Source organism: Diadema setosum, chromosome 3 (genome assembly GCF_964275005.1).
Source record: "Diadema setosum chromosome 3, eeDiaSeto1, whole genome shotgun sequence".
NCBI classification, from domain to species: Eukaryota; Metazoa; Echinodermata; class Echinoidea; order Diadematoida; family Diadematidae; genus Diadema; species Diadema setosum.
In genome coordinates this window covers 1642139-1654665 of record NC_092687.1, presented here as the reverse complement: position 1 = coordinate 1654665, position 12527 = coordinate 1642139, and the positions used below count along the sequence as shown (strand labels likewise).

Genomic DNA, 12527 nt, shown 5'->3' with positions numbered 1-12527 from the left:
AGAAAACAAAATTAGTCTCCATTTGGTGAACTCATACTTTTCCGCCCAAAACACACATCTTTTCCATACACTTAGTTCAATTGCATGCATAAACCAAGAACACACTTGTTTAATTCATACAAATGGAAAAATAAAACAACAACGCAATAATAAAAGATCCCTTCAAGAGAAAAAGAAACGAAAGAAAAAACAGTTTGCTTATCTGACTGTGGATTATGAGTATGTTATAAAATACATTTAAACACAGATTTTGATTTTGAATCTAGTGACAAACAAATGCATTTTTTAGTTACAAGTCATTAATATCTGGCAGGGAAATCTATCTGAAATTAAATACTGCCTTAAGTCTGCAAACAACATAACGAAGAGAATTTTATTTAAAACAAGGGTAGCCTCTCCAGCGTAAACACTACTTCAACAGATGCTCCTACCATCATCTTTATCCCAGCATTTTCTGGTATGAATATTCATTTATTTCCTCCGCTAGGGGAGGAGGTTATGTTTTTGTTACCATTGGTTTGTTTGTTTGTTTGTTAGTTTGTCCGTGTGCAAAATAACTCAACAAGTAGTTAACGGATTGGGATGAAACTTGCAGGAAAGGTTGAGAATGACACAAGTAACAAACGATTAACTTGGTAGTGATCCGAGAATTTTGGGGGAATTTATGAAGGATTTATGATATTTTGGCAGATAGGGTGAATAAACTTGGGAGTTCAGGCTGCGCTTATTTGAGGTTTGCATGCGTGCTCTACTTTCTGCTAGGGCGAGGCATGCCGTGCAGCTGAGGGTTTATGACGTAACAAAGGCTTCTATATTGGGAAATCGGGCGACTTTCAGCACATTATAAACACTTTCAGCATGCTATAAGTGCGTATGGGTGGAAATCACCGATATCTCTACGGAAGAACAAGGTCAGTGATGGAAATGAGCTGCATGCTTGGCGGAGGTCTGCGCTCTTAGAGTGCTTCCCTAGTTTTTATCTTTTTAATAACAGAATTTACGGAAAATAAAATTGAAAATTGAAATACATTGTATACATGAATTGTATACATGAATGAAAAAACTTGCTCTGAAATAATTGCTCCACATGAGAATTAAATCGAGCTCACAATAGATTCACCTGTAAACGACCGCACCACTACGGTCTACGGCAGTGCTTCTCAACCAGTAGGCTGCTATGTCTTCCTAAAGTGAAAATGACAAAAAGATATTTGTATTCTGTCTAGATACACGTGTAACTGAGCCTCAAAAAAACTTTGAAGGAGCTAAAGTTGGCATCAGGTTAAAAAATGTTGAGAAGCTCGGGTCTAAAGTATATAAACATTGCAGATGTGCAAATGATCGTCATAAAATAACTTGCTAACCATTACAATTCTGGCACACATACAGGTCTATATTGAAACCATGATCAAAATACTGGAGATCAGATCAAATGAGTCAGTAACTTTAGCTTCCAGTTTGATATACAATGTAGATAATACTTCTAGATATTCCACAGTCGAACCGGTACCTCAATATTTACACATAATACTAAGGCTGATGACAATATTATTGTAGCTGCAACTTGTTAGCTCACAATACACCTGGCTGTTTTGTATTGGCAAGCTTAGTCACACTGGTTGGTACATGTTAATTCCACACTCTGGGTGACTTCTCTCGTCTATAGGCTGGTACAGTAACTGGTTGGATGATGATGGGTAGGTAGAGTTCTCATCACATCACAAATTTCGGCTTTGATTCTGGAAAATGTAACTGCTTTGCATTAACCCGTTGAGGATGAGTCCTGAGTATACTCAGGCAAGCATCTATTCGAAATGCGTGTTGTAGCAAAATCAGTCCGTCCTCAATGGGTTAATTGGTGTTGGTTTGGATGGCTCTGCAGGAGGTGGTCCAGTGACATTCTGGTTGATTCTGGATAGATTTAGGACCATCTGCCTTGCATATCTTGGTTGCTGAGGTTATGAATGGTTCCAAAGAAGACGATGCAGGGTGATTTATAATTGGATGACTCAAGATTTTTAGCATTATCTGGCAGGTAAACTCGAGTCCACCACAATCTTACACTACACTCCAAGAAGATTACAATCAGTCAAGTCCATGCTACCATCAACAGGCAGCCGGTAGCATTTCCGCATGCACAAACTCTACCAATGTTGCCAATTTGGCAATATCACGTCTTTTGCAGGGATTTACTTTCCTGGCTCGACTTCAGCGATGAAAGCCTTCACCATCCTCTCACACTGCTCGTACATTGTGTCGAAGGCCGCTTGATCGTACTGCCAAATGCGAATGAAAACAGAGAAAAAATTCTTCAGTCAGATTCATTCTTATTTTGGCTACTTCCTCAGAGCTGAACACTTAGCCATTGACCAATCAAATCAACAGAAATCACTCATCTTTGGATTTGATGCTGTATCTGTTTTATCGTAATTTTACAGTATTCTATGAGAGAAAATTGAAAACTTCTTTGATTTAAGCCTTATCTTTGCTTATTCCATTATTCATCTGGGTTGCACTATTACTATTTGGGTTACTCACAACCTCCAAATTCATTGTTAATCCTTCAAATTGGCAACTATTTCCCCCCCCCCTGATTTATGCAGTTTTGATTAATATATCTCACTATATACCAGAAAGCCCCAAAAGTGTTACAATTAAAGGTTTTCTTGCATCCCTATGAACTGCAGCACATACAAGCTCAATATATAACAGATGTACAGGGGAAGGTGGGGCAATCAAGTGAGATGTGATTTGGGGGGGGGGGGGGCGGGGGGGGGACACAAAGCCAACTATTACAGGAGGAAGAAAGACAAGGGCAGAGACTCCAACCACAAGCACCTTCTGATCTGGGGATTCTCCCGCCTGAAACCCCTAGCAAACGGGAGACTCAAAGTTGATGTGTGCGGAGCGCGAAATTCCCAGGGTTCTAGATGCTCTCTGGTGCTATCTAAGGCTTATTTTTGCAACATACGATAGCAATAAGTAAGAAATCCTCTCCAACGGGAGACATTGAGCCGGGGGGGGGGGGGGGGGGGAGAAATTAAATCTCTAACGGGAGAACGGGAGATTTTGCAAAAATGGGTTTTCGGCGGGAGATCTCCCGTCGAAAACGGGAGAGTTGGAGTCTCTGTACAGGGGAAGAAGAAAGAGAGGGATAATCATGGCTGCCTAAATCTATGGGAAAACAAAAGTCACATATTGCTGGTGAAATCTGCAAAAGACTGGAAAGAATACTACACAACCATGACATGAAAATACAAATGAGTAAAAGAAAAGATTATCAAAAGAAAGAGACAAAAAACTGGAGACAAGACTAAATGTTCTCCCCTAAAGGCTGATAACTTACATAATACGGGTCTTGCACGATCTCATTTCCGTTCTTGCCGTACTTCCCCATGAGCAGAACCTCAGACTTGCTGGAGCTTGGCTTCACGCGGTTGATATTGCTAAAGAGGTGAGTAAACAGAATCGAAGTGAGGGAAAAGAGGAACAGTTAGTTCCATTATAATTTCTTGGCCTCTCCGATCCTAAATTCCTACATTTTTTTATAAGTCGACAACAGTCACATTAAAGGCATAATATACCATTCGCAGATGAAACAAAACCCAGTATTTGTGCTTCAAAATAGTTCTAAAATGTGAGTTAGGGATAGAAACAACCGATTTAAAAATATGAATCAGTATAATGGATGTCAAGTTATGTTAAACAATCAAAATGTGATCAATTAAAAATAATACAAATTTTTAGGACTAGACTGTCTACAGTTCCATGGTTTATTAAGAAAAACAGCTGCATCTCCCTATATTCTAGGATTTATTGCTAAATTCTTAAAGGTAGGATGCTTTGTGATACAACTGACCTACACATCACTGCTACCAAAGGTAAACAGGACCTTTAACCTCCCGTATCTGTTTTTTGTCCTGTTCTAGTAAATCTGGCACATAGACTGAAATCACTCATCCCATTGATCACAGAGAGAATAGTCATGTGGAAAATGAAAGAACGAGGCTATTATATATGAATATATATTTAACAAAACCAGTGTTTGCAAGAATTAGGAGAATACAAGGCCCATTCTCAGTAAAAGCGTTCAAATACGGAATTTTGGTGTCGCCGACATTCCATGACAGTTTGCGGTTCCCTGAAACCTATTAGATACTATTTAAATGTTTATAATATATCACAAGGACTTTATTTGTTAAAAATAAACACGATCAAATGCGGTTGTCTGCCTTTTTGTATAAAATTTTGCTGTTAAACTTCGTTAAGACCCCCAAAACGCAGTGTCGCCGGCTATTTCAGAATTATGTTTTATTGCTCCTCTCCGTCCACAAACACACTTTCCAAATATCATTTTCATGGACGATGAGCATATCATATGCGCTAATCACAATACTCAAAAAGTTCCAAAATTTTTATTGACTTCTTTTTTTATAGCCTTTTGAAACCTGTCGCCAAGTTCACCACTAGATACGTTACCAGTTTCTTTAGTGTTACAGCATTGCGAAAATAACAAGACTATGCAATGACCCTGTGTATATGAAACCCTGAGGATATACTTCATACATTGCAAGTACTTAGATTTTTTTGTGCAACAGCTCTTTTTTGAGAATACGGTACAATGCTTGAAATATCGGTTTTCTACATTTTTATTTGGACAGATACGTTACATACATTTCATGCCACCCACTGCGACAGATATTGCAATGTCAGACAAATAGTATATTATACATTACTCCTCGGAATGACGCATCGATTCAACATTAAAGTTTAGTACAAGTGAGAAATATTTGGTAGATATCGCTCTCATAATAACATGATCGACCATATACGTTACCACAGATACGTTACCGCAGATACGTGACCAAATTTTGCTCATTGGTCTTGTGGTTTCTGGGGATCAAATCTGGTCAAAATTCATCCCTACACATTACATGGTTCGTTTTGTTGGACCTCAGGATTATATTCTTACACCAAAAGGATAGAGAGGTGAAAAAGAGCAACACTTCCACAAGGTTTTTCTTTCTGCATCAGTGTCTCACAACTTAATGCCAAGTTTTCCGACAGATACGTTACCACATAATCAAAATGCTGAAAAAAATTTGTAAATGTTTTTACAAACAAATCGTTGTGTGCTCACAAACTCCAAAGTGCTATTCTATAAAACCCAGCCACTTTCATATTCTATGCAACAACTTTGAACGTTTATTTTACAAGACGAAGCTATGATTCAGCATATCAGTTTTTTGCTTTTCAGATTTAGCAGGATACGTTACGTATAATTCAGGGCATCCACGGTGACAAATAATGTTATGTAAAACAAAGTGTTCATAAAACAATTCTGCATAGAATGACGCTTCCATAAAAAATTAAAGTTATGTTCAAATGAAGAATATTCAGTAGAAATTGCTCTGTAACTTCACCGACAGATACACCAGATACGTTACCAAACTTTGAAAGAGTAAAAAGTAGTTTATGAAAAGCTTCCGAGAAAAGTTTCAGTGTTCTGTTGCATATTTATTCTAGTGTTTTTCAACATATGAAGAACTACTCAAGATTCATTGATAAGTTGAACAATTATTTATTCATTTTCATTAAAAGGGGTGAGCCAAATAAGTTACCATAAGTCAAACAACTTTTTAGTATATCGAGTTCATAGAGACTGTACCTACTTCCTTCTAAGTGCCTGCAAAAATATATTTTTTAAACCTTGTTTGCATTATCCATCAAAACTTAATGAATATTTATAGTCAGATGGATAAATACATTCAGACGTAAGATGAGAATATTCTGTGAATGAAGAACTCAGCTTTCACATTTAGGGCTCTTTTCCACTACATTTCATAGTTTAGACATTACGTACAATGTTTAATATGGTTAATTTGGGCTTATATCATTCATTTTTACATCAATTCATAAGGTAAATAATTAAACAGGTGATATTTATTAATTCATAAACAACTAAAATTATTACTTATATTTCACCAGATACGTTACCAAAGGCGATTCGATGTTTTTCAATAGTTATTTCCCCAGGAAAGCAATTCATATTTGTTTCCTGTGGAAATTCCACATCGGATCGTTCCCTTTGCATGATTTGTGGGATTCGAAACTTTATTTGTAAGCGAAATTTGCTAAAAATTCAAAGTGAATCTTAAGGTTATATTTCATTTCAGCAAAAAACATATTTCAAGCTATCACACAGAAATAATTTCTACCAATTAGCAAGGGATGACAACATCTTTACCTCTTGAAAAACCCCAATATCTTTAGGGGGGACAGATGTCATTTCCTGAACAGAAATTGGATCAAAACAATATATTTAATTCAAAGTTAGGAATCCATTACAACATGTAAATTTGTGGTAACGTATCTGATTGGTGATCAAAAATCATATATGATGCTCTATTTCAATTCATTTTTACTCAATGAATGGCCATCATTTAGAATGTTCCACTTTTTGTTTCGTATTTGACCGGTTTTGAAGTTACCGAAAACACATCTTTGAATGTATTACTTTGTGGTTGATTTTTCGGTTTTACTCAGATGGAATTGAACACTTAATCTGAGAATGGCCCACAAAGATGCATTGCCCCCAATCTATGGCCCTATGTCAAGCTTGGGTGGGAATAAACGACATGTGATGATCCATGTATGTCTTCTGTATGAGGGCGCCAGTCATTTTGTGGTATGTAAACACGGCCAAGTGTATGGACCTTTGAACTTTGACCCCTACCTGATGTTACTACTGTCGAAGCCAAAGATGTAGTGAAAATCAGTAAAATCTTTCTTGGTGATCTGAAAAGAGAATGTTAAAGGGTGAAGTATACATTGGTGAAATAAAAAACAACCACACTGTGCTCCAGAATCAGAAAAAGAAATAATTTTGTTTGTCTGATGACAAACATATGATACAAGAACTACATGAAATCACAGTTTTGCAAGACGTCATGAACATATTATTCAAGTGATCAATCAGGCAGGCTGCTATGTAAGTTTAAATGTTTACCTGTAACTGTCAGACTCTCAGTGCATGGCACAGTACTTTGAATACACACATTATAGGGATACAGTGACAAGAAATGTACACATTTTTTAATTCTTTATTTTCATTGTTTTTTTTCAGTGGGGGGGGGGGGGGGGGAGAAGAATACAACATACATTGTAGCAATCAAGAAGATCTTAATAAAGGACAAGAAATCAACTATGAATGTAAAATTAAAGTCTTCTGCTGAAAGAATTTGTGGTGCAATTACTATCATACTGGCCACTTTGAAATTCACAACAATTCATATTTTTTCTAGGGAGCTTTCCAACAAAAAAAGAAAGAAAGAACAAAAATGCAATGCACGGAAATAGATTGTCTTACCTAATTTTTTTCGAAAATGTCTGTACATCAAAATAACAGCTGTTGTACAGTGTCTTAAAGATATTGTATTTCAAGAAAGTGAGAGGGAAAACAACAAACCCAAATCATTTCACTTCCAAACAACTTATTTTACCCCATGCTGCAGAGTTAAAGATTCCCATAATTTATGAGTACTCATCAGGCAGAACAATGATCTTGCCTTTGCAACTGATTGTCAAATTGCCTTACGTTGACGTAAATAATGTCAATGTCAATCAGTTGCAATGACAACAACTTGACGGAAGAACTTCATGAATTCAAATGATCTTTACCTGTCGGGCGATATGCTTGCTTCGTTTCCGCTTATTCTTCTCCAGTGTATCGTTGGTGCGACTGTCTGGCAAGCTGCCGATCTCGTATGTTGAGGTGGCAGCACTGTCGATCCTCCAGTCCGAGGCAAAGCCCTTCTCTTCCGCCATCTCCTGGAACAGTGCCTCTGCCGTAACTGATCTGCATATATTCCCTGTTGAAAGAACAAAACGAGGACTTACCATTCAGACTGCGATTGATGAATCCAAGGAACTTGTGATTCAATGTAAGTATGGTACAATTGTACATTAAATAAGAAAAAAAAAAAAAAAAACACCCCAAACTAACAGTTTATTCCATGTTAATTTAGTACTGGGGATTCCACAGGCTAACAAATGCAAGCAACCATCAGGGCTTAGCAGATGACTGTTATCTCTTTAGAATGGAACACATGGGTATTGAAATCATTTGGAAACTGTTCATAATATCACATATATGGCTAGTTGGCTGCAAATTTCAATTATCTTAAATATTTAATTATTTAAGTAGCATTTCCTGCCTCTAAGAGAGAAATAAAACAGTATTCAATAGTTGGGTAGTATACTAGAACAATCAATAGATACAGGGCATAGATACATAGACATAGATACACTTAAATCAGAGACAGGAGGATCCTAAAGAGCTTTCAGGGAGAAATCTGTGTGCTCCATGTATTGCAATGCCAAAAAAAAAAAAAAAAAAAAAAAAAAAAAATCGGTTCTTTTGTTAAAATTCTATTTATTTCAAAGAAATAATTTGATTGGGATTCAAGTTGTACTCGGTGGAAAAGTCACAAAGACTAGGCAGCAGGCCTTGCAGATAGCCTACCGGTACGGGAAAAGAATTCTACCTCCCTGTGTTCCACAGAATATGGTAAAACTTTCACCCTGTTTAAAATACTGCCTGCAGGTTTCAGACCCCAGTGAGGAGTTTCAAAAGCCCACGCACTTGTAAAAACAGTTGTGGTCTCTTGTCTATACTGCGCTGGCTGGTTTCACTCTAGAGTCTAGCAGGCCTGAATCAATTCTCATAATAATCATAACCATGCAATTTTTTTTTTTCATTTCTTACATAGCCACAAAAGTGATCGAGTGCGAAAGTGTGCACGTTGTGTGACATTGTGTTTATCAGTGGCGAATAGTCATGATAGCTGGCTGGTTTATTCAATGTTAGCTGGCAATTTAATGACCTTCGGTGGCGACTTCTGGAATTCAGAATCTAACCTGACTGGATGTCCTTTTCAGAATTCTATCTGTGTATATTGGGCTGAAAGGCTGTTCGAGGCTGCTATAGGAAGCTTCTCAGCTCAGGACCCACTTTTGCTTAGTATATAAAACTTGGAAAAGGGGTATAGACCTAGACCTCTAATCAGAGGACAAAACAACCACGCCCATTCCAAATTTAGCCACATCCTCAACCTGGGTTACAAACTGGGTTGCATTGTCATTACCTACCTACCTAGCAAATGGCATAATGCCATGGATACCTATCATCATCTGAATGCAAGCTTCAATCAGATCCATTATAATAGGCTCTAGAGCTCTCTGTCTAAGTAACGTTAGAATCTAACGTTAGACTTTGAAATAAGGCAGCCTTAAAATAATTTCCAAATTTAAAAATCTAACGATTTTATGCAGCATTATAATTAAGATTAAGAATAAGGGCCAGAATAAGATGACCGAAAGACATCTAGACAGCTCTACAGTCCCGGTATAAGTTTACTACACAGGACATGAAGCAGGCCCTAACATGCTTTAGAAAACTTACAAAAAATACGGGCTGCCAAATTACGTTTTACGACCAACATAAAAATCCAGGTATGGGACTAGTTCCAGCATTTCACGTTTCTGCAACTTTCTGCAGTTACTCACCTAAACACACAAACAGGACAGATTTATTCGCTGCAACAGCCATTTTTATGAGAAAGTATCAAGTCTTTACGAGAGAACTGATAACAAACTATGCGATTCTCGGCTTCCAAATTGCCAGAAATTATTTTTCGGACGTTGCAGCGAGCGGTGGCCCGTGACTAAATGGAAGCAGTTCGCGGTCGCAAAGGTTCTGGATCTGATTACGCCGCGGGGCGGCGACGGGGACATTTCGGTAACCTCTGCCCTTATGATTGACGTCGTATGATTTTACCTGTAGGCCCTATACACGGTGGAACCGCTAAACCAATTCTGAAGATACTGTAGCAGATGATCCGAGTTACAGAACTCTTCTTCTCTTTGGGAAAGATCATACAGTGTAACAGACAAAGAAAAGGAATTATGCCAAATAGTGGCACTTGACGAATTGATGGAAGATATTCTACTCGTGGGTAACTCACGTACAAAAAAAGAAAAGAAAAGAAAAGCAAAAATGACAAGGAATATGATAAGCTTGTAAGGAGGAGATCGAGCCAGAAGAAGTAGAAGATCGAAGACGAAGAAGATCGAAGAAGAAGAAGAAGAAGAGGAAGAAGAAGGAGGAGGAGGAGGAGGAGGAGGAGGAGGAGAAAAAGATTAACATACCGGTAGGCACGTAGGCCTACTGTGTAGGGCCTGTAGAGTAGGGTCTCACTAAAAAGAAAGTGTTGGGCCTATACAGTCTGAAGAATGTATTTGTTTTCTGTCTTTGTATTCTTTCTCTTTCTCCATTAATGTTTTAAATACTTTTCAAGTATGGACAGACAGGCCCCAATATCACAATACATAGGGCCTCATAGGCTATAGGCCTACAGTATTAAAAACAACAACATAGTGGTCCAGCTTGAAGGTAAAGGGATCGCATAGTTTTGGTTGAGACGTCTAACTTCAGGTTTCTAAAATTTTATGAAACATTGAGCATGTAATTCCAAGAGAGATTTTCAGCGGTTAGGGCCTATTTGATGAAAATTGGTTCTGAAATGGCTGAGATTTCCAAAACAGAGCCATCCTAATAAAAGGTGCATGCATGGACCCACCTTTTATCATTATTATTTTCTTAGGATCGCTTTGTTTTACTTTGTTTTTGGATATCGTATCTCGGCAATATACCAAAACCGATTTTCATCATAACTTGTTTAACTTTGAATTCTTCATAGAATAGTATACTCTACCGTATGTCCCAACCCCCCAAAAAAGATTACAATTGGACCTTCCGCAATGATAACTTTAAAAATAGTGAATCAATCCAACTTTTTCAGGGTACGAAATTATAACTCATTGCCTACGTCTACAGAAAATCCCATTCGATTTGCTTCAGTGGTCAAAGAGAAATGAGGAATTTTGTAGAGCATGTCAGGAATCTCTTCCCTCCAAGTTCTGTCTATGTATTGTGTTCACACACAAGAGCATCCTGAAGTGCTAAACTCAGAAGAATCAAACTCATGACATGCAATCCACAATTCTCTGTGACAGCTTAACCAAATTGAATGGGGTTTGCTGGAAAATAGAGCTAAGATATTATAATTTAAGACCCTGAAGTATTTTAGACAATCTATATTGGGTGTTATCAATGCGAAATGATCTGATTGTATTTTTTTTTTGGACATACTGTACAAAATTTTATAAGTGGTTTCTTGATCTTCTTCTCAATTGATTCATCTTCACCACTGTATACCATCCCTTCAAATGCTCCAAAATCTTTATAGAACTTTATAGAAATATCTAAAATTATGAGAAAGAAAAAAAAAAACCCTTCCAACAATCCCGTACATAGTATAGAATAAAAGCGATGGTACTAGTACCTTTATAAAGTAAAGGAGTTATCCCTCAGTATTATCAAGTTTTTTTTTGTTTTTTTTTGTTTGTTTAGCGATTTGTTTTTGGCTGAGTTGCGTTTTGAGAATTCAATCAATTAGATGAGTTCAGCTGTCAATGGAAAATATCACTGACTATATCCTTTAAAAAAGTGCACAAGTTATTGATATAAAGTATAGTCCTAAAATGTATACATGTACATGTGCGATTGTGTGCGTGGAAGAAAAATAAAAAAAGTGCAATAAATCAATATAGATAGATAGACAGAAGGGAAGCAAGGAAAGAAAATGTCTAAAGGAGGAGGCCGGAAATGAAGGAAGGTAGGATGGAAAAAAGAAGGAAGGACAGAATTAACCCCGGGGAAAGAGTCTATTTTTCCAGTGGGAGATGAGAAGGCAGGGGCGGATCTAGCTTTTTATAAAGGAGGGGGTTGGAGGCGGTATTGCGAGGGAGAGGAGCGAGTGAGGGGGGGGGGGGTGTGGGAGGGGGGTGTCCCCCCTCCCACAGTAGGGAGAATTTTTGAAAATCTGTGTCTGAAAATGGCGTTTTCTTGCATCTAAAACACCACTATTTTGGGTATAGAGGTCATTGCCATAAATAGAAAAAAAATAAAATTACAAGTTAAAAAAAAAAAAAGATAAGATAAAAAAAAATGGTCCCCGGATTTTTTATTTATTTATTTATTTTTATTTATTTATTTATTTATTTTTTTTTTTTGGGGGGGGTTGCAACCCCCCCAACCCCCCCTCTAGATCCGCTTCTGGAAGGAACTGGAGGATCGCCGGAGGATCGGCGCCAGGCTGCAGTCCGCTTGCTCCAATATGAGAGCAATGTATACCTGTTAATCCTATTCAATCATCATATTATATCACCGGCAAGAAGGTGATATGACTAGGCTCGCCTATACCTCTTTGTAGCTACGATCACAACGACAGTATTAATCAGGACCTTGTGAGGTAGGGCAAGGAAGTACAAGAGAATGGAGTCACAACCGTCTTATTTCCCTTCCTATGTTCGATGCATCAAAATATTTGTTGCATGTGCCAAACAAGATCTGCCACGCAGATAGGAGACAATTGACTTGATCGTGTCTCATTGCATAACCACCA

General features: G+C 37.7%; 1 protein-coding gene across 1 annotated transcript; it reads right to left on the bottom strand.

The window, feature by feature from the left end:
- Nucleotides 1-1792: 1792 nt before the first annotated feature.
- Nucleotides 1793-9706, bottom strand: LOC140246964 (low molecular weight phosphotyrosine protein phosphatase-like). The gene is made up of 5 exons (XM_072326275.1): nt 9568-9706; nt 7681-7871; nt 6737-6798; nt 3347-3446; nt 1793-2276 (listed from the first exon to the last, which is right to left on the bottom strand). Exons 1-5 carry the CDS (start codon nt 9608-9610, stop codon nt 2190-2192), a joined length of 483 nt encoding a protein of 160 aa, XP_072182376.1. The 5' UTR covers nt 9611-9706; the 3' UTR covers nt 1793-2189.
- Nucleotides 9707-12527: the final 2821 nt, after the last annotated feature.

Coding starts and splice junctions, on each gene's coding strand:
- LOC140246964 (XM_072326275.1), bottom strand. CDS start 9,610: ATGGCTGTTGCAGCGAATAAATCTGTCCTGTTTGTGTGTTTAG. Junction 7,872..9,567: donor TGTCCTGTTTGTGTGTTTAG/GTGAGTAACTGC, acceptor TTCTTTCAACAG/GGAATATATGCAGATCAGTT. Junction 2,277..3,346: donor TCGTGCAAGACCCGTATTAT/GTAAGTTATCAG, acceptor CGCATTTGGCAG/TACGATCAAGCGGCCTTCGA.